The sequence below is a fragment of the Oncorhynchus kisutch genome, linkage group LG4, assembly GCF_002021735.2.
Source record: "Oncorhynchus kisutch isolate 150728-3 linkage group LG4, Okis_V2, whole genome shotgun sequence".
NCBI lineage: Eukaryota > Metazoa > Chordata > Actinopteri > Salmoniformes > Salmonidae > Oncorhynchus > Oncorhynchus kisutch.
Window position 1 is genome coordinate 64,843,812 of NC_034177.2, and position 25,833 is coordinate 64,869,644.

The following is a 25,833-nucleotide window of genomic DNA, read 5'->3' on the forward strand; positions in this document are numbered from 1 at the left end:
CTGGTCCCTTTGCAGAAAAACAGCCCCAAAGCATGATGTTTCCACCCCCATGCTTCACAGTAGGTATGGTGTTCTTTGGATGCAACTCAGCATTCTTTGTCCTCCAAACACGACGAGTTGAGTTTTTACCAAAAAGTTATATTTTGGTTTCATCTGACCATATGACATTCTCCCAATCTTCTTCTGGATCATCCAAATGCTCTCTAGCAAACTTCAGACGGGCCTGGACATGTACTGGCTTAAGCAGGGGGACACGTCTGGCACTGCAGGATTTGAGTCCCTGGCGGCGTAGTTTGTTACTGTTAGGCTTTGTTACTTTGGTCCCAGCTTGAAGTTAGGCTTTGTTACTTTGGTCCCAGCTCTCTGCAGGTCATTCACTAGGTCCCCCCGTGTGGTTCTGGGATTTTTGCTCACCGTTCTTGTGATCATTTTGACCCCACTGGGTGAGATCTTGCGTGGAGCCTCAGATCGAGGGAGATTACGAGTGGTCTTGTATGTTTTCCATTTCCTAATAATTGCTCCTACAGTTGATTTCTTCAAACCAAGCTGCTTACCTATTGCAGATTCAGTCTTCCCAGCCTGGTGCAGGTCTACAATTTTGTTTCTGGTGTCCTTTGACAGCTCTTTGGTCTTGGCCATAGTGGAGTTTGGAGTGTGACTGTTGAGGTTGTGGACAGGTGTCTTTTATACTGATAACAAGTTCAAACAGGTGCCATTAATACAGGTAACGAGTGGAGGACAGATGAGCCTCTTAAAGAAGAAGTTACTGGTCTGTGAGAGAAAGAAATCTTGCTTGTTTGTAGGTGATCAAATACTTATTTTCCACCATAATTTGCAAATAAATTCATAAAAAATCCTACAATGTGATTTTCTGGATTTTTTCCCCTCATTTTGTCTGTCATAGTTGAAGTGTACCTATGATGAAAATGACAGGCCTCTCATCTTTTTAAGCAGGAGAACATGCACAATTGGTGGCTGACTAAATACTTTTTTGCCCCACTGTATACAAACCCTCCTCTCTAGCCTTAAAGACCCCCCCCCCCCCATAAGCCCCATACCTCCTGAAACTTCTCCACACTGTTAATCATTTTATAAAACTCAAATCCAGCCTATGGCCAACTTGGCTTGGCCAAACAAAAACAAAAAGTTAAACAAAACACATTTGGCCCTTTCACTGCTTGAATACCTGAGCCACATCACAAACATCTCCACAGAGAAGACCACCCCCAACCTCACACACAGACAGTCCAACAGAGACAGTAGTTGCATTATCCTGGCACAGAAGGAAAAAACTGTTATTGCACAAAACGGACACCCCGCCCTGACTCCGGGGTCAACCCAAGCCAACCAGCTATTGGTGGCCAGGGCTCCATGTATTACCCTCCAATGGAGGTCCCCTGACCAGACTTCTCTTTCACTGTTAGCCTAGGCAACGGTTAGCCAAAAGCTACCGGGATAGCACCCTGGAAACAACTGCCCTCTGCTGTTCTGATTGGTCAAAAGAGTAGAGCATTTTTTTCTCCCAAATCCGAATAAAAATCTAGATTTTGAACGCCTATGCCCACCTGCTGTGAATACTCTTGGGGGGGGGGGGGGGGGGGGTGTTCCACCCTCAACCCCCTGGCAGCCGTAGGTCAGCTATCCTGCTGCCATTAAACGTCCCTGCAGGGTGACTGAACGAACAGACCGTAAAGGGATCTGTGGGTTGTGGAAAATGGGCTCCTCCCCTGGTCCAGGCGCCACACCCCCCTCGTGTGGGCCTTAGCAGCTGCCAGGCCCTCAGCACTGCATAGTAAAAGTCAGAGACCCCTGTTGTGTTCAGCCTCTCCGGCCTCATGAGGACGAGCTGCCGGTCCAGCCCTCCTCAACAGAGCACACGCTGGTTCAGACATTGATTGCTTGGTGCATCCTTATTGTTTTGGGAGGATTCCCCCCACCACCCCACCCATCCTCCTCTGTTCTGCCTGCACGCCACTCATTAGCATAAGCATTTAAACATTCTGACAGCGGCCTTAATAAGCCTCTGAAAAGGTTAAGAAAATCATTACTCCCTGTTGGGTGGGAGGAAGCAAGGGTAGAGAGGGAGGGGACCCTGTGTGCCTTGGTGGTGGGGCATGAGATTACACACACACGCACACACCTGCTCAGAGACAGCCAGGAAAGGTCACACAGACCCCTGATGTGTCTACGCACCACACACACACAAACACCCTTGAATATAAATGATTAATGAATCATTTAGAAACCCACCCGTATATTCCTCTCCCTCTACTTTCGGCGGGGAAGCAGATTCAACGTCTCCGTTTCGCAAAGTTTTAATTTGATTATTGTCTAACTTAAAGGGTTTATCTCTGCGCCAGCTGTGCTCATCTCACAGCATTGACCGAGGTATGCGATCGCTGGGCAGAAGAGGGACCCCACTCGATTGGCTAAACTGATTGGCCAGTTGAGGACACCTGTGCTCACCTCAGTTGATCTATTACAGTCCCTGTGTCAATAGAGCACACTGAACAAGCACAAAAACAACACACACACACACACAGCCTTTTTCTACAAGCATCGGGCACACACACTGAGAGCAGCATGCTAATTAACACCTACTCTGATACCAGGCTCAGGAACAGGGACCTACGGTGAGCCTCATTTCCTGTCTCCTACACTCTCACTTAGGTGACTGAGAGGCCCCCCGGCTATACACGCACACCTATGTGACTGACAGGTCGGTCTCAGGAGCAATCAGTTTCTCCTAGATGTATGGGGTCAGGGAGGGTTGGGTGCAATGGAGTCTGTGAGGCTGTGGTTGTGAGAGATAGCAGTGTGAGTGGCAGTTTCAGCTGGGCTGTGGTCAGGTATGGAGAGGACAGTGGTCAGAGGGGACAGAGTGTAACCCCGGATACTCTGGGTCGTCTGGGTATGAGAAGGGAAAGGCGATTTGAAGGGACTGACTGGGGTCCTATCCAAGCTTGAGGTACTGTAGGTAATCACCAGCCCTGGCAGGAAACTGGCACGGAGAGTGGACAATGTTGCCATAGTAACAGTGGACAAACAGATGTCACTCAGTCGTAGTCTAAAGAATGGCAGGATCCTTATTTGTGGGAGTCCTGCCCATTCACACGCACACACGCACTCGCGCACACACACACACACACACAGAGAGAGAGAGAAGTCCCATAAGGACCTGAGGTAAATATGGCCGCAGGCTGAACAGACAGGCAGAGGAAGAGTCTACTGTCACTGTGGAGATGTGACAGATTTCCTCCGTTTGAGAAAATAACAATAACAGTGTTATGCAATAACAAAGGAGGGGATAGATGGAGGGTAATGTGGGATTATTGTTCACTGTGGATCTACCGGTCTAAGCTCGAAGCCATTGTGCGTAGATAAATACACATTTTACTCAGTTGAGCAACAGAAAGGATTCACGGCGTTGAACAAAATGTGACTTTGTTGTACTCTGAGAAACAGCGCATCTTAAACGCAGTACTTCTGTCAGTGAGAGTTGCTCCGTGGAAGTGGCTCTTGGCTACAGTATTGTAGTCTTCCATTCTTACTTGACATACCCGGCTCAAGGTGAGGGTTCCCTGCTTGCAGGCTCGGCAGCGCACGCGTAGCTTCCCCGGCTGGATGGCCCGGCACACACTCTTGCAGTACACATAGAAGCTGCTGTGAGGTCTGGGCTCTGTATGGGAACACAACCACACATTCTGTCAGAGGAGAAACAGTAGGAGATTGTAGCAAGGCTGAAATGAAGCCAGTGGACTCAGCAAATGGTGACATAGGACATTTGATGGTAGAACATATGCAGTAGAAAAACATCCATTGTATAGATGGACACTAAGACTTTCGCATTATGCGAGGACGATGACACAAGGACAAGGGACATCTCCAGTCTGTAGTCTGTCTGGCTGCAGCCCAGAACACAGACACACTGATCCAATTAGCGGAGAGAAGCAACCAGACGTCTTCGTGGCAGATGATTTATTAAAGAGAGGAGGACGTGTCCTGCATGCCTCATTTAAAGTCACCACACCATACAGGCATCCATTCATACACACACACACACACACACACACAGCAAGAGGGACCAGGAAGAAACAGCATTCTCATTAGAGCTAAAAGCATGGGGGCGCTGGAGTGGGCCGCGCTACCTTGACACGATTCCCAATAAAAATGGGGCGGAGTGGCTTTAAGCCTTCGCATGTCTAATTTATGTTTCCTGGGAGAGAGGTCTCCATTATGGTAATGACTTTACAGGAGGATGGAGGGAGAGCCTCAGAGGGGGAAGATAAAGGAGACGTTATGGTGGGTTGGGTTGAGAGACAGAAGGAGGCGAGTGTTGGAGGGTAGGCAGACGGAGACGAGGGTTGGAGGCGAGGGTTGGAGGGTAGGCAGACGGAGGCGAGGGTTGGAGGCGAGGGTTGGAGGGTAGGCAGAAGGAGGCGAGTGTTGGAGGGTAGGCAGACGGAGGCGAGTGTTGGAGGGTAGGCAGACGGAGGCGAATGTTGGAAGGGTAGGCAGGAGGAGGTGAGTGTTGGGAGGGTAGGCAGGAGGAGGTGAGTGTTGGGAGGGTAGGCAGAAGGAGGTGAGTGTTGGGAGGGTAGGCAGAAGGAGGTGAGTGTTGGGAGGGTAGGCAGATGGGGGGTAGGCAGAAGGAGGCGAGTGTTGGAGGGTAGGCAGACGGAGGTGAGTGTTGGGAGGGTAGGCAGCAGGAGGTGAGTGTTGGGAGGGTAGGCAGAAGGAGGTGAGTGTTGGGAGGGTAGGCAGATGGGGGGTAGGCAGAAGGAGGCGAGTGTTGGAGGGTAGGCAGACGGAGGTGAGTGTTGGGAGGGTAGGCAGCAGGAGGCGAGTGTTGGAGGGTAGGCAGACTGAGGGTAGGCAGACGGAGGCGAGTGTTGGAGGGTAGGCAGATGGGGGGTAGGCAGAAGGTGGTGAGTGTTGGAGGGTAGGCAGACGGAGGCGAGTGTTGGAGGGTAGGCAGACGGAGGAGTGTTGGAGGGTAGGCAGACGGAGGAGAGTGTTGGAGGGTAGGCAGACGGAGGAGAGTGTTGGAGGGTAGGCAGACGGAGGAGAGTGTTGGAGGGTAGGCAGACGGAGGAGAGTGTTGGAGGGTAGGCAGAAGGAGGCGAGTGTTGGAGGGTAGGCAGACGGAGGCGAGTGTTAGAGGGTAGGCAGAAGGAGGCGAGTGTTGGGGGGTAGGCAGACGGAGGCGAGTGTTGGAGGGTAGGCAGACGGAGGGTAGGCAGAAGGAGGTGAGTGTTGGAGGGTAGGCAGAAGGAGGCGAGTGTTGGAGGGTAGGCAGATGGGGGGTAGGCAGAAGGTGGTGAGTGTTGGAGGGTAGGCAGAAGGAGGTGAGTGTTGGAGGGTACACAGAAGGAGGAGAGTGTTGGAGGGTAGGAAGAAGGAGGAGAGTGTTGGAGGGTAGGCAGAAGGAGGAGAGTGTTGGAGGGTAGGCAGAAGGAGGGTAGGTAGAAGGAGGAGAGTGTTGGAGGGTAGGCAGAAGGAGGAGAGTGTTGGGAGGGTAGGCAGATGGAGGCGAGTGTTGGAGGGTAGTAAGAAGGAGGAGAGTGTTGGGAGGGTACACAGAAGGAGAGTGTTTGAGGGTAGGCAGAAGGAGGCGAGTGTTGGAGGGTAGGCAGAAGGAGGGTAGGCAGAAGGAGGAGAGTGTTGGAGGGTAGGCAGAAGGAGGTGAGTGTTGGGAGGGTAGGCAGATGGAGGCGAGTGTTGGAGGGTAGTAAGAAGGAGGAGAGTGTTGGAGGGTAGGCAGAAGGAGGAGAGTGTTGGAGGGTAGGCAGAAGGAGGAGAGTGTTGGAGGGTAGGCAGAAGGAGGTGAGTGTTGGAGGGTAGGCAGAAGGAGGAGAGTGTTGGGGGGTAGGCAGAAGGAGGAGAGTGTTGGAGGGTAGGCAGAAGGAGGAGAGTGTTGGGAGGGTAGGCAGAAGGAGGAGAGTGTTGGGAGGGTAGGCAGAAGGAGGTGAGTGTTGGAGGGTAGTAAAGAAGGAGGTGAGTGTTGGAGGGTAGGCAGAAGGAGGTGAGTGTTGGAGGGTAGGCAGAAGGAGGTGAGTGTTGGAGGGTAGTAAGAAGGAGGTGAGAGTTGGAGGGTAGTAAGAAGGAGGTGAGTGTTGGAGGGTAGGCAGAAGGAGGGGAGTGTTGGAGGGTAGGCAGAAGGAGGAGAGTGTTGGAGGGTAGGCAGAAGGAGGGTAGGCAGAAGGAGGAGAGTGTTGGAGGGTAGTAAAGAAGGAGGTGAGTGTTGGAGGGTAGCGAGAAGGAGGAGAGTGTTGGAGGGTAGTAAGAAGGAGGTGAGTGTTGGAGGGTAGTAAGAAGGAGGTGAGAGTTGGAGGGTAGCAAGAAGGAGGTGAGTGTTGGAGGGTAGCGAGAAGGAGGAGAGTGTTGGGAGGGTACACAGAAGGAGGGTAGGCAGAAGGAGGTGAGTGTTGGAGGGTAGGCAGAAGGAGGAGAGTGTTGGGAGGGTACACAGAAGGAGGCTAGTGTTGGAGGGTAGGCAGAAGGAGGGTAGGCAGAAGGAGGTGAGTGTTGGAGGGTAGGCAGAAGGAGGTGAGTGTTGGAGGGTAGGCAGAAGGAGGAGAGTGTTGGAGGGTAGGCAGAAGGAGGAGAGTGTTGGAGGGTAGGCAGAAGGAGGGGAGTGTTGGAGGGTAGGCAGAAGGAGGCGAGTGTTGGAGGGTAGGCAGAAGGAGGCGAGTGTTGGAGGGTAGGCAGAAGGAGGCGAGTGTTGGAGGGTAGGCAGAAGGAGGCGAGTGTTGGAGGGTAGGCAGAAGGAGGCGAGTGTTGGAGGGTAGGCAGAAGGAGGCGAGTGTTGGAGGGTAGGCAGAAGGAGGCGAGTGTTGGAGGGTAGGCAGAAGGAGGCGAGTGTTGGAGGGTAGGCAGAAGGAGGCGAGTGTTGGAGGGTAGGCAGAAGGAGGCGAGTGTTGGAGGGTAGGCAGAAGGAGGCGAGTGTTGGAGGGTAGGCAGAAGGAGGCGAGTGTTGGAGGGTAGGCAGAAGGAGGCGAGTGTTGGAGGGTAGGCAGAAGGAGGCGAGTGTTGGAGGGTAGGCAGAAGGAGGCGAGTGTTGGAGGGTAGGCAGAAGGAGGCGAGTGTTGGAGGGTAGGCAGAAGGAGGCGAGTGTTGGAGGGTAGGCAGAAGGAGGCGAGTGTTGGAGGGTAGGCAGAAGACAGCTTTAAAAAGGTTTGCCTGTGAGCCGGGATACAGAGGTCAAAGCCAATTCCTGTATATATTTCCATTTCCCACAGATGTCTGGAGACCGACTGCTGAATCCCAATCAACCGTTTAGAAGGCTACATTCAGGGAGCGGTTGTACTGTTCAAATGGGGCACGAATGTCAAGGCCACAGAGCCACTTCTGAGCTCCCTGCGTGTTCATGCACACCCAAATAGGACTTGTGTCATTTTGGCTTGTCTGTGTCATTTTCTATGCTTTTAGAGTTTATGGAACACCAAACAGCCAAGATACACATACACCGAGTGTACAAAACATTAGGAACACCTGCCCTTTCCATGACAGTGACCAGGTGAATCCAGGTGAAACCTATGGTCCCTTATTGATGTCACTTGTTAATTCCAATTCAAATCAGTGTCAACGAAGGGGAGGAGACGGGTTAAAGAAGGGTTTTTAAGCCTTCAAACAATTGAGACGTGGATTGTGTATGTGCGCCATTCAGAGGGTGAATGAGGGCAAGACATAAAGACTCAGTGTATTGTCACATGCGAACACACACCTGTGTGTTCAGGCTCTTCCCTGGCTCTCTGCTCGTCATCAGTTTCCAGTATGACAGCCAGGCCGGTGGAGGTAGTGGGCAGGCGGGAGGCGGTGAGGTCCAGGCGGGTGAGGCTGTCCACCCCTCGACCCAGACGGTGCTGCAGGGCCAGGTCAGAGCACCGGCCCGACCCCGGGGGAGGCAGCACCACGTGCACGGTACTCTGCTCTGGGAGGTCACAGCCCTGCAGGTCAGGTAAATAGAGAGAGAGAGAGACAGAGAAAGACAGTTATTTAAACCTCGGTTTAGCACATGTAGATTGTCTGTCTATGTACAGTTGTCACATTGTAGTACACAAACCTGTTGTCAGATTGACCGTAAACCAGCCATAAAATGAAATCACATACCACTGCAGTAAATTAGATCAAAACACATAAAAAATGCCTAAAGATATGGATCATACAACTACGGATCTTTTTTTTTATTTTTATGACCTAATCTGTTTAGGTACATCTCCGTTTTATAATTTCCAATACAGCTGCTGTACCATTTCAGGGCAACACGTGTTCAATCTACCCCAAAATTCACAATTAAAAAGTGTTTTGTTCAACATGTCACTGAAATGATATGCAAATCCATCAGTCATATTAGATCTAAACCCCTCCATTGATGCAGAAGTAGGCTAAACAAACAGGGTCTGGCGTTAATCACTGACGATAGCTTACTCTCCTGGAAAGCTTTCAAGTTTCAGTTTTGAAGTTTGTCTCCCTGAAGTTTCTTTGTAGCTCTCAGTGTGGGAGAAAATACAAAATAAAATGTCAAAAAAAAAACTCTCCCCTGTCAAAAACCATAGTCGGGTAAACAACAACAGGAAATGTTTGTTTCAAAAACACCAGCATTTCACTGGAGGAGAACTAGTGAGCTAACAACTAAGCATAATCAAATCTCACATGCAACTCAGGTGATTGGGTGCGAAAGAAAATATGAAAAGAGAAACAGTTCTGAAAGGTGTGCTTGTGTCACCAGCTGTCAAAGCTTTATCTTAAAGTGTTACTTTTCTTATAATGGTAGCAGCCATTCCAAATCAGCCCCAGCCTAGTGCTTACAGCAGTACACTAGATCTGCAAAGACTGGAAAGGATCCAAGTAGATATTTTATAATTTGGCAGGAAATGAATGCATTGGCATTTGTTTCATGGAGTTCATTTTCTGAGAACGGAGTAAAAATGTGTGAGGCAAATAAGCTGCGGCAGGTAGTGCAAACAGGTCCTAGTTAAAGCAAAGAGCTTGTGTGTGTGAGTGTGAGTGTGAGTGTGAGAGAGAGAGAGACAGAGAGAGAGAGAGAGAGAGAGAGAGAGAGAGAGAGAGAGACAGAGAGAGAGACAGAGAGAGAGAGACAGAGAGAGAGACAGAGAGAGAGAGACAGAGAGAGAGACAGAGAGAGAGAGAGGAGAAAGAGAGAGAGAGAGGAGAAAGAGAGAGAGACAAAGAGAGAGAGACAAAGAGAGAGAGACAAAGAGAGAGAGACAAAGAGAGAGAGAGAAGAGAGAGAGAGAAAGAGAGAGAGAGAGAAAGAGAGAGAAAGAGAGAGAGAGAGAGAAAGAGAGAGAGAGAGAAAGAGAGGTCCTCATTTGTGAACTAATCCATAGAAGGGAGATAATTTCACCCCGAGAAGCCTGGCGTGCCAAATGACTGGCAAAATATAAAAACTAAATATGTTTGATCTGGTTAATTTTCTCGGGCTCAACAGCGTGGATTTGTTTTTTTTAATGATATGGCGTTAATGAAGAACCTGTGGCTGAGGCTGGAAGTTCTACTATGTGAGACAGCTAGCACAGCTCAGACGGTACGATGGATCTGGAGCTAGCAGCTTTAGCTATACAGCCAGACTGAGGAAAAATAACTAGGTCGTTCCACCAATTCAGTGCCTTCACCTAATTGAAACATTCTGTCACAAAGAGCACGTTAACTTAATTTTTTTAAGTGCCAAATAAAGTAACATGGTTGACTGTAACAGGATTGACGATTTCATTTTAAATCAGCCGTGAATCCCCTTGTGACAGGGCAAATGGAAGCTTGTTGTGTGCAACAGGGCGGGGCAGTTACATGCAAGCTTCACCTTAAAATGATTCACTAAATCACATTAAATAAATATTTATAATCAGAAATTACTTTTTCAAAGCAACAAACTAACTAAGGACTTTACAATGGTGGTGAGAACTTGGAGACATTTTGGGGTTAAGTGGGTTAAAATCATCCTAGAAGTCATGAGAGGGTGCATGGAGGGACATGTCAAAATGCTGAATTTTGGCACTTGAGCAAGTCTTTACTAGTATAGTAAATATAATCTATTGAATTCGCCATGAGGTCTATATTTAAAAAGGGCATTTCATTAAATGTAACATGCTTTTAAAATGTAATATTGGTGCACAATTTCTACTTAAAATATCAAAGGGATGCAAGTGGCAACCATTTCCTGGAATGACAACTATAATTAGTTAAATAGAGACCAATATATTTAAGGATTGATATTCCCATTGGTCTCTATTCAAATCCGAATTCAACTGTATGGAAGAGTTGATCACTTAGCTACTGCAAAGCACTTTGTGACGACTGCTGGGGTGCAAATTCCTTTATGAATTAAATCGGATTGATTTGTTGATAGCCCCTCCACAGCTCTGCCACATCAGCTTTACGTTACTGCCGTTTGTGACCGTTTGATGCATTACTTTACTGCGGTCTAGAACCCCTGATTGTAACCAGGGAGGTGAGTAAAGATAACGACAGCGTGGCTACTTTCATGTTCCTTCAAAGTCAAATGTCTGGTTTTATCAACATTTGGCAACAGTAGTTGACAGACCTGATATCAAATAACTTCCGGTTACACACACACACACACACACACGCGCCTCAAGCCTAAATCTACCTTGGCTTGTCTGTTGAGATTTTTTTTTTTTATCATGTAAAAAGCAGGTACAAACGTGGAGCTAAATAAGACACAATTGACTGACATTGAAAACTAAATATCCTTTCCAATAACCGCAACACAAAACAAATTGAGCATCGGCAGCGTAAGTACATCTGTGCTCCCCACAGGTGTTTAAAGAAGGTCTCCTAGTGGCTGATTCCTCTCCCAGACACTAATTGGAGGCATCAGAAGCCCAGGGAGCATGAGTGTATTCATGTTGCATGCTTGTGACCTTTCCACACTCATCCTCTGCTCTTAGGAGGGCCAGACCAACAAGTCTGTAACCACTATTTTAATGGACAATCTGGGACCCGTGAATTGCCCCATGACTCATGAAGGAGGTTTCGACAACACATCATCAATAATTGCATTATAGATCAAGTCATTTTGGGAAAAACCTCGGCTGTAATATGCTTTTTCTGCACAGCAACATCGGCCCATTGGGAATTAATAAAGTTCATTGAAGTGAGGTGAATTGAACTAAACTGACTGTTTCCCCTGGATAGAGGTAGGAGTCACTTGAGCAATGTCGCACAATATCAAACAAGTAACACTAAACCATTCAAGGCCGCAAAGTGAAAGATACAGGAGTCTTTAGTGGCTCAGTCCCTAGCATGCAGACAAATGTTTGTGAAAGGCTGAGCAAAAGCACCTGAAATCCTGTGAAGACTGTGAATAATGTGGGCTGGGACTCCCAACTCCCTGTGCAGCTCATTCTCTACAGTGAAAAAGCTCAGCGCCACTCTGCAAAAAGAAACAGTGTCTGCGCCGATTGTTTCGCTGCAATTAGCAGGATAGAACTCCTTGTCTTATTATATGGTTGAACAAAGTGGCAACTCAAGGACAAGGAGATTGGATGACGGAATCAACTTGTCTTGTATGAGGTGGGGACTCACTCCTTAGAGTACCTGTACATCAGACATCAGACATGCAACAGTGCCTCTTCAACCTCAGGAGGCTGAAGATATTTGGCTTGTCACCAAAAACACTCACAAACTTTTACAGATGCACATTCAAGAGCATCCTGTCGGGCTGTATCACCGCCTGATACGGCAACTGCTCCGCCCACAACCGTAAGGCTCTCCAGAGGGTAGTGAGGTCTGCACAACGCATCACCGGGGGCAAACTACATGCCCTCCAGGACACCTACACCACCCAATGTCCCAGGAAGGCCAAAAAGATCATCAAGGACAACAACCACCCTAGCCACTGCCTGTTCACCCCACTATCATCCAGAAGGCGAGGTCAGTACAGGTGCATCAAAGTTGGGACCGAGAAACTGAAAAACAGCTTCTATCTCAAGGACATCAGACTGTTAAACAGCCATCACTAACATTGAGTGGCTGCTGCCAACATATTAAAGTGACTAGAGATTTGAGTTAGTAAGTAAAAATTGGATGTAATAAATGTATCACTTGTCACTTTAAACAATGCCACTTTATATAATGTTTACATACCCTACATTACTCATCTCATATGTATATACTGTACTCTATACCATCTACTGCATCTTACCTGTGCCGTTCGGCCATCGCTCATCCATATATTTATATGTACATTAACTTATTCATCCCTTTACACTTGTGTGTATTATTTTTTAATTATTGTTTTAATTTTACCTTTATTTAACTAGGCAAGTCAGTTAAGAACACATTCTTATTTTCAATGACAGCCTGGGAACAGTGGGTTAACTGCCTGTTCACGGGCAGAACAACAGATTTGTACCTTGTCAGTCCAACGCTCTAACCACTAGGCTACCCTGCCGCCCCGTATAAGGTAGTTGTTGTGAAATTGTTAGATATTACTGAACGGTCGGAACTAGAAGCACAAGCATTTCGCTACACTCGCATTAACATCTGCTATCCATGTGTATGTGACCAATGATTTGATTTGAGACCACACCTAGCAGGCCTAATGATTAAGATAAATCTGACATGTTGTAATTTAGGCCATGTCATTTATGAGTAAAAGGAAGGGATAACAAATAAAAAGAGGGGGAGCGGGGCGACGTGGAAGGGAGAATAAGAGAGGAACTTGTAGGCTACTGGAAGGGAGCGTGTGTGAGTGAGAGAGAGAGAGAGAAGTAGAAGGAAGTGTGAGAGAGATGGCACTCCCTCTGGGATGAGAAAGCTAATAGAGCACATAACAGTGAAAACTCCTCTCGTCACTACAAAATGTCAGAGGCACACATCTCAGACTGTGGCAGTTAAACACCAGTGACTAGCGACTTGTCTGAGCCTAGAGGCCTGGCACTGTGGCGTTCAGAGTCTCTGGGACCGATGACAACGTGACACGCATAGCAACAGCGCTTTACCTGGCTGAGTGACCCGGCTTCAGTGTCTGCTAACTAACCAGGGCCTGGTTTCCCGATAGCGATGGAACTTAGGTTTATGAGTGTTTTAACGATGCATCTTTCCCACAAATTTCCCTAAACACCATGGAGAGAGATTGCTAAGTGCATTGTTGGATAATGGCGCCGGGGGGGGATGGCTGCCATGTTACGGGCTTGTAACTTGTTTTTTGTACATAATATTGATGCTACCGTTTCTTATGACCGAAAAGAGCTTCTGGACATCAGAACTGCGATTACTCACCTCAAACTGGATGAAGATTTTTTATTTAATGAGTCCGACGTGAAGGATATAGTGCTTTCTCGAGACCAGGCCCAAATCTCCGTCATTCCCATGAAGAAAAGACGGAGAAAGAGGGGGCAGAGGTCGGGGTGCCTTCTGAGACATCGTAGGCAAATGGATAAACCACCACTACCATCCGTACTATTGGCCAATGTCCAATCATTGGAAAATTGCCTGGAAGATCTACGATTAAAACTATCCTATCAACGGGACATTAAAAACTAATATGCTCACTTCGAGGCAAGCAACACTGAAGCATGCAGGAAAGCACCAGCTGTTCCGGATGACTGTGTGATCACGCTCTCCGTAGCCGATATGAGCAAGGTCAAACAGGTCAACATTCACAAAGCTGTTGGGCCAGATGGATAACCAGGACGTGTACTCAAAGCATGCGTTGACCAAGTCTGTAATACCTACATGTTTCAAACCACCACAGGGACCACTTTGTCCCTGTGACAAAGGAAGCAAAGGTAACCTGCCTAAATTATTACCGCCCCGTAGCACTCACGTTGGTAGCCATGACGTGCTTTGAAAGGCTGGTCATGGCTCACATCAACACCATTATCCTGGAAACCCTAGACCTACTCCAATTCGCATACTGCCCCAACAAATCCACAGATGACGCAATCTTAATCGCACTCCACACTACCATTTCCCACTTGGACAAAAGGAACACCTATGTGAGAATGCCGTTCATTGACTACAGCTCGGCGTTTAACACTATAGTGCCCACAAAACTCATAACTAAGCTAAGGACCCTGGGACTAAACTCCTCCCTCTGCAACTGGATCCTGAACTTCCTGATGGACCGCCCCCAGGTGGTAAGAGTAGGCAACAACACATCTGCCACGCTGATCCTCAACATCTGTCGCCCCCCTCATGGGTGCATACTTAGTCCCCTCCTGTACTCCCTGTTCACCCACGACTGCGTGGCCAAGCACGACTCCAACACAATCATTAAGTTTGAACCGACAATGATGAGACAAAATATAGGGAGGTGGTCAGAGACCTGGCAGTGTGGTGTCAGGACAACACTTCTCCCTCAATGTGAGCAAGACAAAGGAGATGATCGTGGACTACAAGAAAAGAAGGGCTGAACAGGCCCCCATTAATATTGACAGGGCTGCATTGGAGCAGGTTGAGAGCTTCAAGTTCCTTGGTGTCCACATCACCAACGAACTATCATGGTCCAAACACACCAAGACAGTCGTGAAGATGGCCCGACCACACCTTTTCCCCCTCAGGACAGTGAAAAGATTTGGCATGGGTCCCCAGATCCTCAAGAATTCCTACAGCTGCACCATCGAGAGCATCCTGATCGGTTGCATCATCGCCTGGTATGGCAACTGCTCGGCATCTGTCCGTAAGAGGGTAGTGCATACGGCCCAGTACATCACTGGGGCCAAGCTTCCTGACACCCAGGACCTATATACTAGGTGGTGTCAGAGGAAGGCCCCAAAAAATTGTAAAAGACTCCAGTCACCCAAGTCATAGACTGTTTTCTTTGCTACCGCACGGCAAGTGGTACCGGAGCGCCAAGTGTAGGACCAAAAGGCACCTTAACAGCTTCTTCCCACAAGCTATAAGAATACTGAACAATTAATAAAATGGCCACCCGGACTATTTACATTGACCCACCCCCTTTGTTTTTACACTGATGCTACTCGCTGTTTATTATCTATGCATAGTCATCTTAACCATACCTACATGTACAAATGACCTCGACTAACAGGTGCCCCCGCACATTGACTCGCTACCGGTACCCATGTATATAGCCTCATTATTGTTATTTTATTGTGCTACTTTTATTTTATTTAGTAAATATTTACACAATACTGACAACTGCGCAGCGCCTAGAGCGATATTACCACTTAGGCCTACTGCTGCAAATATTAAGGTGGCTTATTTGAATGCTTACCCTATAAAAATGTATTAAATTATTGATTTGGCACACCACTGAGCACATGTTAGGCTACACATCATTAAATACACTGCTCAAAAAAATAAAGGGAACACTAAAATAACACATCCTAGATCTGAATGAATTAAGTGTTCTTGTTAAATACTTTTTTCTTTACATAGTTGAATGTGCTGACAACAAAATCACACAAAAATTATCAATGGAAATCAAATTTATCAACCCATGGAGGTCTGGATTTGGAGTCACACAATTAAAGTGGAAAACCACACTGCAGGCTGATCCAACTTTGATGTAATGTCCTTAAAACAAGTCAAAATGAGGCTCAGTAGTGTGTGTGGCCTCCACGTGCCTGTATGACCTCCCTACAACGCCTGGGCATGCTCCTGAGGAGGTGGCGGATGGTCTCATGAGGGATCTCCTCCCAGACCTGGACTAAAGCATCCGCCAACTCCTGGACAGTCTGTGGTGCAATGTGGCGTTGGTGGATGGAGCGAGACATGATGTCCCAGATGTGCTCAATTGGATTCAGGTCTGGGGAACGGGCGGGCCAGTCCATAGCATCAATGCCTTCCTCTTCAAATCAAATCAAATCAAATTTATTTATATAGCCCTTCGTACATCAGCTGATATCTCAAAGTGCTGTACAGAAACCCAGCCTAAAACCCCAAACAGCAAGCAATGCAGGTGTAGAAGCACGTTCAGTTCTCTTGCAGGAACTGCTGACACTCCAGCCACATGAGGTCTAGCATTGTCTTGCATTAGGAGGAACCCAGGGCCAACCGCACCAGCATATGGTCTCACAAGGGGTCTGAGGATCTCATCTCGGGACCTAATGGCAGTCAGGCTACCTCTGGTGAGCACATGGAGGGTTGTGCGGTCCCCCAAAGAAATGCCACCCCACACCATGACTAACCCACCTCCAAACCGATCATGCTGGAGGATGTTGCAGGCAGCAGAACGCTCTCCACGGCGTCTCCAGACTGTCATGTGTCACATGTGCTCAGTGTGAACCTGCTTTCATCTGTGAAGAGCACAGGGTGCCAGTGGCTAATTTGCCAATCTTGGTGTTCTCTGGCAAATGAAAAACGTCCTGCACGGTGTTGGGCTGTAAGCACAACCCCCACCTGTGGACGTCAGGCCTTCATACCACCCTCATGGAGTCTGTTTCTGACCGTTTGAGCAGACACATGCACATTTGTGGCCTGCTGGAGGTCATTTTGCAGGGCTCTGGCAGTGCTCCTCCTGCTCCTCCTTGCACAAAGGCGGAGGTAGCGGTCCTGCTGCTGGGTTGTTGCCTTCCTACGGCCTCCTCCACGTCTCCTGATGTACTGGCCTGTCTCCTGGTAGCGCCTCCATGCTCTGGACACTACGCTGACAGACACAGCAAACCTTCTTGCCACAGCTCGCATTGATGTGCCATCCTGGATGAGCTGCACTACCTGAGCCACTTGTGTGGGTTGTAGACTCCGTCTCATGCTACCACTAGAGTGAAAGCACCGCCAGCATTCACAGAAGTGTGATTGACTTGGAGTTACATTGTGTTGTTTAAGTGTTCCCTTTATTTTTTTGAGCAGTGTATATTGAGACAAATTACAGACAGTAGCCTAGAAGCAGCATAATAGAACTCGATTGAACATGAAATGTATTTAAATATGTTTATATTTCAATGGAGTCATCTCAGTTTTCATTTGAAGCATATTTTTACATAGCTTGTTTGTATGAATTGCAAAGACATTGGCCACACATCGTATTTGTAGTCGACTTTCTATCCATCTCTCTGTGACAGTTATCGGCTGTCACAGAGAGATAGATAGAATCACATGGTTTATGTCTAGCAGCGATCTTCTGTGAATAAAGTGACGAAGGAGGGGAAACGACAACAACAAAAAAGCATGCGCGTGCGTCCGTCATCATGCGCATGCTGATTTTGTACATCCACACCAGACACGATCAGGACAGCATGTTGAAAAATCAAGACGAACTCTGAACCAACAATATTAATTTGTGGACAGGTTGAAACACATGAAACATTCATGGACATTTAGCTAGCTAGCTTGATGTTGGTAGCTAATTTGTCCTGGGATATAAACATTGGTTTGTTATTTTACCTGAAATGCACAAAGTCCTTTTTTTCCTGGGTCTTTGTACAATTTTACTCTGACAATTAATTCACAGATAAAAGGGTTTCCAGTAATCTCTTCTCCTGTGGACTTTATATGGCAGTTGGCAACCAACTTTGAGGTGCATTACCACCACTGAATGGAGTGTGGACCTCAGCTCAGTTTCCAATCACCCATGTGGGTATATGCTCCTAAAAACCAATGAGGAGATGGAAGAGGCGGGACCAGTCAAAAGTTTGGACACGCCTACTCCTTCAAGGATTTTTCTCATGCCAAGAGTGTGCAAAGCTGTCATCAAGGCAAATGGTGGCTACTTTGAAGATTCTCAAATATAAAATATATTTTGATATGTTTAACACTTTTTTGGTTACTACATGATTCCATATGTGTTATTTCATAGCTTTGAGGTCTTCACTATTATTCTACAATGTAGAAAATAGTACAAATAAAGAAAAACCCTTGAAAGATTAGGTGTGTCCAAACTTGACTGGTACTGTATGTGTACATTTATTTTGTAACGTGAGCGGTGTGGTCAGCATGTTGGCTGTTCTATGAGTGGTCAGAGGCAGGCGTTAGATCACGAGCGTTTCCAAGTGCAACGTTAATAACGATGTTTTTTGGGAAACAGCTCAGAGACTTAACGATGCTCCTATGAAGGTATTAACAATGAATGTAGCCTTAAATTGCTTTTGGGAAATCAGGCCCAGGCCAAGCAGAACAAGAAGGAAGGATTTAGTGCTGGAATGGTTTCATATCTGGTGCCAGTTGAAGATGTTAAGGGCTAGGTGTTCTCACTTGCTCTTAAACTGTGTGTGTGTGTGTGTGTGTGTGTGTGTGTGTACGCGTGTATGGATATATTCTGTATAGGCTTACTTATCATCTTTATCATTTAAAAGCACATCTTAATAAGCACCAGTAAAATAATCTAGCATCATTACTCAAGAAGAAGGTGAGTAAATCAGCGAGCACATTAGGGATTTGTTGATCAAAGCATCAAACTGAGAACATTTTGCTATTTCAACCGAGCTTGAGTGCAAAAACGGATCCATTCCTTGCCCTCAGTTATTTGCTATGAATGCTATTCTCGCTTCACAAATGTATTTCAAAATTCAACCAATATAAAATGACTGAGAAAGTAAGCATACACCTAGAGCCAAAACTGGAAACACGCACAGAAAGGGTCATCTTCGTGTCTGCTGAATGACGTACAGTAAACACACACACTAGTCGCCTTCATGTCAACTGAAACACATGAATCATTGGTCCAGACACAACCAATGAGAGAGTGATGTGTGCGTCTCCACGTCATTCTCAATAACTTTGTGCCCTCATGCTTCACTCAATGCTTTGAGGCCCTTTATTCGCCCCAAACCCTTGGGGACAGACAAAGCCATTCTGTACACAGGCTGACAAACACACAGTGTCTCAATTATACTCTAGGGGGCAGAGTCGAGTCACAACGCTACGCCCCCACTGTGCTAGCACCACCATCAAAAGCTGAGACCCACACTTACTCCAGCCTCAGGAGCAATCTATCAGGGGGAAATGGAGCTCAGGTATAAAATGTGCAGAGACAGCAGAACTGACTGGAGAGACACAGTCGGGAGTCAGAGTGGGGAGTGTGTGTGTGCCTGGCTCCCCAGCCGCTCCCTGTGATCCTGACTGTTTTGATGCATAATTAAGATAGTCAAACTTAATGAAGCACTGTGGACTAAAGTTCATGGGATCCCCAGGCTCTGTTTACACTGTTGAGAGTCAGGATGGGGAGAGAATGCCAGGCTTCTAGCCTTCACCAGAAACACTGTGTAGAGAGTGAAGGTTTGAGTGTGCACCCATGTGTAAGCGTGTGGTGGGGAAATTAGGGCATGAGTAAACAAAAGACACACCCTACCACTAATTGCTATACAGACAACCACACACACACACACACACACACACACACACACAGCACAGTCAAAAAGACAGGGTCGAGTGAAATGGGAGAATGATGACCTTACCTGGAGGGTGCAGTCGCTGAGCAACTCTCTGCCAGCAAAGATGACTCTCAGCTGCTCCGGCTGTACCCCCTGCAGCCTCCCCACCTTCTCCTTCAGCACTGCAATGCTGGCCCCCTCCTCTAGCTCCACTGGGAAGCCATGGCTGGAGTTAAACCTTACATACACTGGAGAGACAGAGAGAGGAGAGACTGGTGAGATAACTCAGAGACAATAGTGAACAATAAACAGAGAATGAAGCTTGAGAATGAGAGAGAGAGAGAGAGAGAGAGAGAGAGAGAGAGAGAGAGAGAGAGAAAAAAAAATGATGCTTGTGTGTCAAGAGGCAAAAAGAGAACGAGACAAGAGGCCTAAGGGGTCAGAGAGCGGAGAAGAGAATAAAAAGGCGATAGTCTAGACATAGGGGACCTTAACACAGAAGAGAAGGTGGACAGACAGTGGAAGTGGAGAAGAAAGAGAGGGAAAGTGGGTACAGAGGAGAGAGAACAAGAGAGGACATGAGGAGAAATAACGGGAATCAGGGAGAACAGATGATAGACAGGAGAAAACAAAGAAACAGGATTTTAAAATTCAGCCGGCTAAGCCAATATGAAAATCCCCGAACCCTTCATTAAGATGAGTGAGATTTGGAGCAAAGGTATTCTTTCCTGCTATCATTTCTATTTATTATTTTAATTGAAATGAGTCAACCTTTTCAGAGCCCCTAGAGGCAAGGAGATACATTCAGGACTGTAAAATGGCTGATCGGGGAAATGTCTGCAATCAAATTGGAAATTATGAGGCAATGGAGATGTGTAGACTACTTAGGCATGTTTAAACACACACTGGTTTTGATATGCATTTATTATGGATCCCCACTCTTACTGGGGCACAGTAAAAATGAAGGCAGTAATATACGTAATAATATCATTTTTAAACATTAAAAAACCATTTTACAACACGGTGCCCTCCTGACACTACTCTACTACAACACACAATCCAGGTGTAAGTGTGTATGTTGTGTGTGTTTGTATGTGTGTGGTTGAAGGAATACATAATGATGCGAGGTGAATAGACAAGTGAGCACACACACACAAAAGCATATAGACTAAGCATACACACATAGGCAATTCCACGATAACGAAATTACGTTGAGTGTCCGATTTTTCACTTAAAAAATGTACAGTACCAGTCAAAAGGTTGGACACACCTACTCATTCAAGGGTTTTTCTTTATTTTTACTATTTTCTACATTGTAGAATAATAGTGAAGACATCAAAACTATGAAATGACACATATGGCATCATGTAGTAACCAAAAAATTATTAAATCAAAATATATTTGAGATTCTTCAAAGTAGCCACCCTTTGCCTTGACAGCTTTGTACACTCATGGCATTCTCTCAACCAGCTTCATGAGGCATGCTTTTCCAGCAGTCTTGAAGGAGTTCCCACATATGCTCGGCACCTGTTGGCTGCTTGTCTTTCACTCTGCAGTCCAACTCATCCCAAACCTTCTGAATTGAGGTCAGATGACTGGAGGCGAGGTCATCTAATGCAGCACTCCATCACTCTCCTTGGTCAAATAGCCCTTATACAGCTTGAAGGTGTGTTTTGGGTCATTGTCCTGTTTGGACTCATCAGACCAAAGTACAGATTTACACCGGTCTAATGTCCACTTCTTAATGGTATCCTTTAGTAGTGGTTTCCTTGCAGCAATTCAACCATGAAGGCCTGATTCACGCAGTCTCCTCTGAACAGTTGAGATGTGTCTGTTATTTGCTTGAACTCTTATTTGGGCTGCAATTTCTGAGGCTGGTAACTCTAATGAACTTATCCTCTGCAACAGAAGTAACTCTGGGTCTTCCTGTCTTGTGGCGGTCCTCATGAGAGCGAGTTTCATCATAGTGCTTGATGGTTTTTGCGACTGCACTTGAAGAAATGTTCAAAGTTCTTGACATTTTCCGGATTGACTGACCTTCATGTCTTAAAGTAATGGACTGTAGTTTCTCTTTTCATATTTGAGCTGTTCTTTCCATAATATGCACTTAAGTCTATCTTCTGTATACAACCCCTACCTTGTCACAACACAAGTGATTGGCTGACAAATTAAGAAGGAAAGAAATTCCACAAATTAACTTTTAACAAGGCACACCTGTTAATTGAAATGCAGAGAATGCCAAGAGTGTGCAAAGCTGTCCTCAAGGCAAAGGGTGGCTACTTTGAAGAATCTAAAATATATTTTTATTTCTTTAACACTTTTTTGGTTACTACATGATTCCATATGTGCCATGTCATAGATATATTCCCTATTATTCTACAATGTAGAAAATAAAGAAAAACCCTTGAATAATTAGGTGTGTCCAAACTTTTTTCTTCTACAATGGTACTGTATGCCAAACAAAAACAGAAGATTGACAAAAACACATTTACAGGAACAACTGTGCAGGTGCAAAGTTTGATAACATTGATCAAACATTGATCAAACATTAAAAGAAGTCTGTGTGCATAGAGTTGTTCAACTTTGAAATCAATGGGTCTTGTTTGGCATACATTTTAAAGTGAAAAACCTGAGTCTCAGCATAATTCCGTTACAGCAGAATTACCCACACATTGAATACACCCACTGACACATACACGTAAGCTAAGCATACACAGAAACATCTTGTACACACACTAACACATACACAGTGTGGAGTAGTCATGGGAACGCAGCATTAATCATAGTTATTACAGGAATTTAGATCGTTTTAGTTTTAGATTTAATGACTGAGAAATAAAAAGGTATTCTTCCATTTGGTGCTTAAGGAGTTGACTCAGTTAGGTGATTGCTTGTTGCCAATGTGCGACATTCCCTTTAGAAGTGTTTCTGCAACATTATTCTGAGACAAATATACTACAAAACCTTCTGAGATTGTCCACTTTCTTGTTACAGACACCATTACGCTATCCATTTGAACCCATGCTACATCACATCACATACCTGATTTATCTACACAGAAGAGACTACAGTACCTCAAGTCAGAGCAACATCAACAATGACCACTATGACACAACCGCCTCTCGGTTGACTGATCTCTGGCAGCACTACAGCCAATCCAGTCCGAGCTATGGCCCAAAGTGAATGAGGAGAAGGGCTGATTCTGATTTGTCCCGTCACTGAGATTTCCATAATGTCTCTCATTGTTTTGCATCCAATCCAAGTGGCTAACAAATGAGTAAATTCCTCCTTTGTCATGTTCCATCACAGAAGCCGTCAGTTTGGTGATGGGGCCATAACGTGCACAGGTTACCCGAGTTCTCAGTCTGGGGAGGAAGAGTGACAGAATGCAATCATGTAGCACCAACTCCACCAGGCTGGATTACCAAGCAGAGAGCTTACTGGAAGGCTAACAACTCACAACATAATTCCACAAACCTGGCTGCATGCACAGAGAAGAACACCAAAACTTCCATTCCCAAAACAGGCATTTTCACAAAATAAGAAGAGAGAGATGGCGGGACAATCTAGACTGGAGAAAAATCCAGCTGTCAAAACCACTCTATGCATAACGAAATGTGTGTTATTTACTGTTAATGTCCCATGACAGTAATTCAAAAAGAGAGAGGCAGAGAGATGCGATGTCACTCAGACCAAGGGGGCAGGAGCGGGGCAGGGAGGGTATCACGGCCAGCCAATGCTTTGTGTCTGGGCGGAGTGGCAGGCGGCCAGATCAATACGGACCGCACACAGGCAGAAATATGAAGACAGATTGGCTCAACTCTCAACTGCTGCATCGGAGGGAAATGGGTCTGGGGACTCTTTAGTGCAGGAGGGAGGTGAGATGATGTGAGAGGAGAGGAGAGGGAGAGATCGACTGGGAGGGGGAAGGTTGAAGAGGGAGGAAGAGGGAGAGTAAAGCTGCTACATGGAGAAGGCAGGGAGTTGAAAATGTCTCTGTAAAAGGACTCCCTTCATCCTAATGACAGCAGCCCAGGACTTGATCGCTCCAGGGAGTTAAACCCGACAGTGCAGTTTCCCAAAGGGGCCCGGTTAGGCTCTCCAGACGCTAATGCAATGCTATCAGAGGGCTTGGCTGGGCCACGTGTCTCCTTTACGAGTGCACTGACCACGTCACTACTTTCTTCTTCCTATTGATTAGGGATAAAGCACCCAAATGGCCCTGGCAAAACCGCCGTAAAATACTGCCAACCTCATAGGTCCGAATTTCCCCCGCACATAACTATAAAGAAGATGGATTCCTCAATTCCAGAACTCACTTTGAGCAATTAAGAGAACAAATTCCCATCCAACACTGGGGCTAAGAGCTTTTCTCCCTCCACCTCCCTCCTTTCTTGAGCCTTATCCTGATAGCTGGTACAGTCAGGTGCAGCGTTTGGTCATGTGTGACGGGTGCTGTGAAGCGATGCTGTACGGTACTGTACGATGAGCCCGGTTCAGGACCAGGCTATCCATTGTGGAGGCTAGCAGCAGCTATGGGGCCAGTGCCAGGTGACTGTCCACTGGAGGATTCTCTCTTAGATCAACGGTCGGGTGGATTCCGGAGCGCAGTGCACGTTCATCAGCCGCCCCCACCGCAACCCCGACCCCGGTGCATGAAAGCCAGGAAATAACCCCCCCCCCTCCCTCCATCTGTCCTCGCTTATTACATTTGGAGGAAGCGGCCATGTCTGCAGAATGGAGCCTTCAGGAATACCACTATCCCCCCCATTGCAATATGTGGCCAGACTACATCCCCATACAATACCAAGGGATGGAGATAAATAAGTCTGCCTGGAGATAAGACTGCAGCGAAGCTGTTTTGGGTCTGTGTATACACAGTGAGCAGAGGTGTAGCTATTTGGGACAGATATGGTGTGATAGTACTGTACGTCTGCTGGGTTATTGGAACACTGGCTGGCTGCATTGCCTCACTAGGCAAGCAGTGTCACGTTCTACCAATAGCACAAAGATGAAGAAGCTAAGATTGCTTTGTGTGTTCTGTGGGTCAACCACAACAGGAACAGAAAATGCAAAGAAATGATAGTGTCCGTACAATAAAAAATGATTTCTAGGTTATTTTCATCAGCAGATATCAGTAATGATAGAAACTGTACTTGGCAAATCCAATGACAATATGATAACAATTGATGTTTAGAAGAATTTCCTCTAATAACCAATGTAACAACTTCTTATGTGAGCCCTCTGTTGCTGTAGCTTCGACTGTGCCGTCTGGCTCTGCCAAGCTGCCTGTCATAGCTCCATCTGACGGGGACAGAGACAGAGGGAAGTCATTAACAATGGTAATTTGCCTGCGTCTGCCACCTGCAGCACCTCAAGTGGGGCAGAGCGACAAACGCATGTACACATGGCTGGGCTCTGTCAGATGGTAGAGCAAAGTCACGTTCTCCATATTGATCATCCAGATATGCTGTTGATGTCGATGACACTCAGAATATTGTCCAGATAACAAGCCATGTAGAGAACAAGTGCACATTGACCCTTCATCAATCAATGTAATTCTGAAACAAAACTGCAGATAAAAGCACTTCTCTGGTCTGTGAACACTCCACTGAAACCCCTGAACAACTCAGAGAGGCAGAGTGCGTCCTGAAAGGTAGGCTGTACTGTATTAGCTGGATAGAAGCCCAGGGGTATCAGCAAAAGGCCAGGTGTTCCTGCTCATTCCCCTGATCTTTCAGATCCATATTGCCTGCCTCCCCCATTTCCCCTCTCCTCCTTCCATCTCCATTTCATTTCTCCGTGGCAGCCATCTCACCTGCGCCCTTGCCACTTCCCTGTTATTAGCGCTGTGGCTGCTGGCGGTACATATTTGCATGAGAGCCACTGTAACCAATTCCAATTTCAGCCAGAATTTGTTTTCCCAGACCCCATCTGCGGCTTTTCATTAGAAACTGCGGCGTTCGGTGAAAGGCACCGGTTGCGTTTCAGGTGGCCATTCATTCGCCAGCGGCACTGACGCTTTAAATCATTCGGGGTCTAATCATTGACTAAACAATAAAGCATTAATTCAGGGAAAATGACTCAAAGAGAGATGTGCTTAGAGGAAAAGGACTGGAGTCCCCAACAGTAAAAGGACTCTAGATCAGGAACTGGCTTGCACACACACACACACACACATTATGAGAGAGCATGTCCTCTGGGGATGTGCTGTATGTTTTTGTGCTTGAGGCAGAAAATCAACAATTGAACTACAATGACCTAGACTCCTGGAGGTCCTGGAGCAACGCGCAAAACTACACACAAAGCTCTGTCATGAGACTCTCCTCACCGTCCCGCCACACCCCACCAAGGTGACCTTGGCATCATCTCAGTGGGGCAATACCAGGACCTGGCAAAGACAAGGGGTGATACGAACCCATTGAAATCCATTGAGGATTTGGGTTTCTGTGTGTAGTGGTTCAGTAATCCCTCTTCCCTTCAGCCTGGTGACTGTGTATTTACCTTGCATTCAACATTGATTGACAGTAATACAGTCATTATCCTCTTGGATTTCCGAGAGGCATCTATCTTT

General features: G+C 46.7%; 1 protein-coding gene across 2 annotated transcripts in view; it reads right to left on the reverse strand.

Annotated features, from left to right (window-relative positions):
* Window positions 1-25,833, reverse strand: part of prkn (parkin RBR E3 ubiquitin protein ligase) — an 87,994-nt gene that overhangs the window by 58,626 nt on the left and 3,535 nt on the right. The window contains exons 2-4 of one of the 2 annotated variants that reach the window (XM_020481579.2): window positions 19,344-19,507; window positions 7,727-7,949; window positions 3,561-3,679 (exon numbers count right to left, since the gene is read on the reverse strand). In XM_020481579.2, coding sequence (XP_020337168.1) covers window positions 3,561-3,679; window positions 7,727-7,949; window positions 19,344-19,507 — 506 coding nt within the window. Of the gene's footprint in view, window positions 1-3,551; window positions 3,680-7,726; window positions 7,950-19,343; window positions 19,508-25,833 lie in introns of both variants that reach the window. The other variant, XM_020481578.2, reaches the window with a different exon arrangement.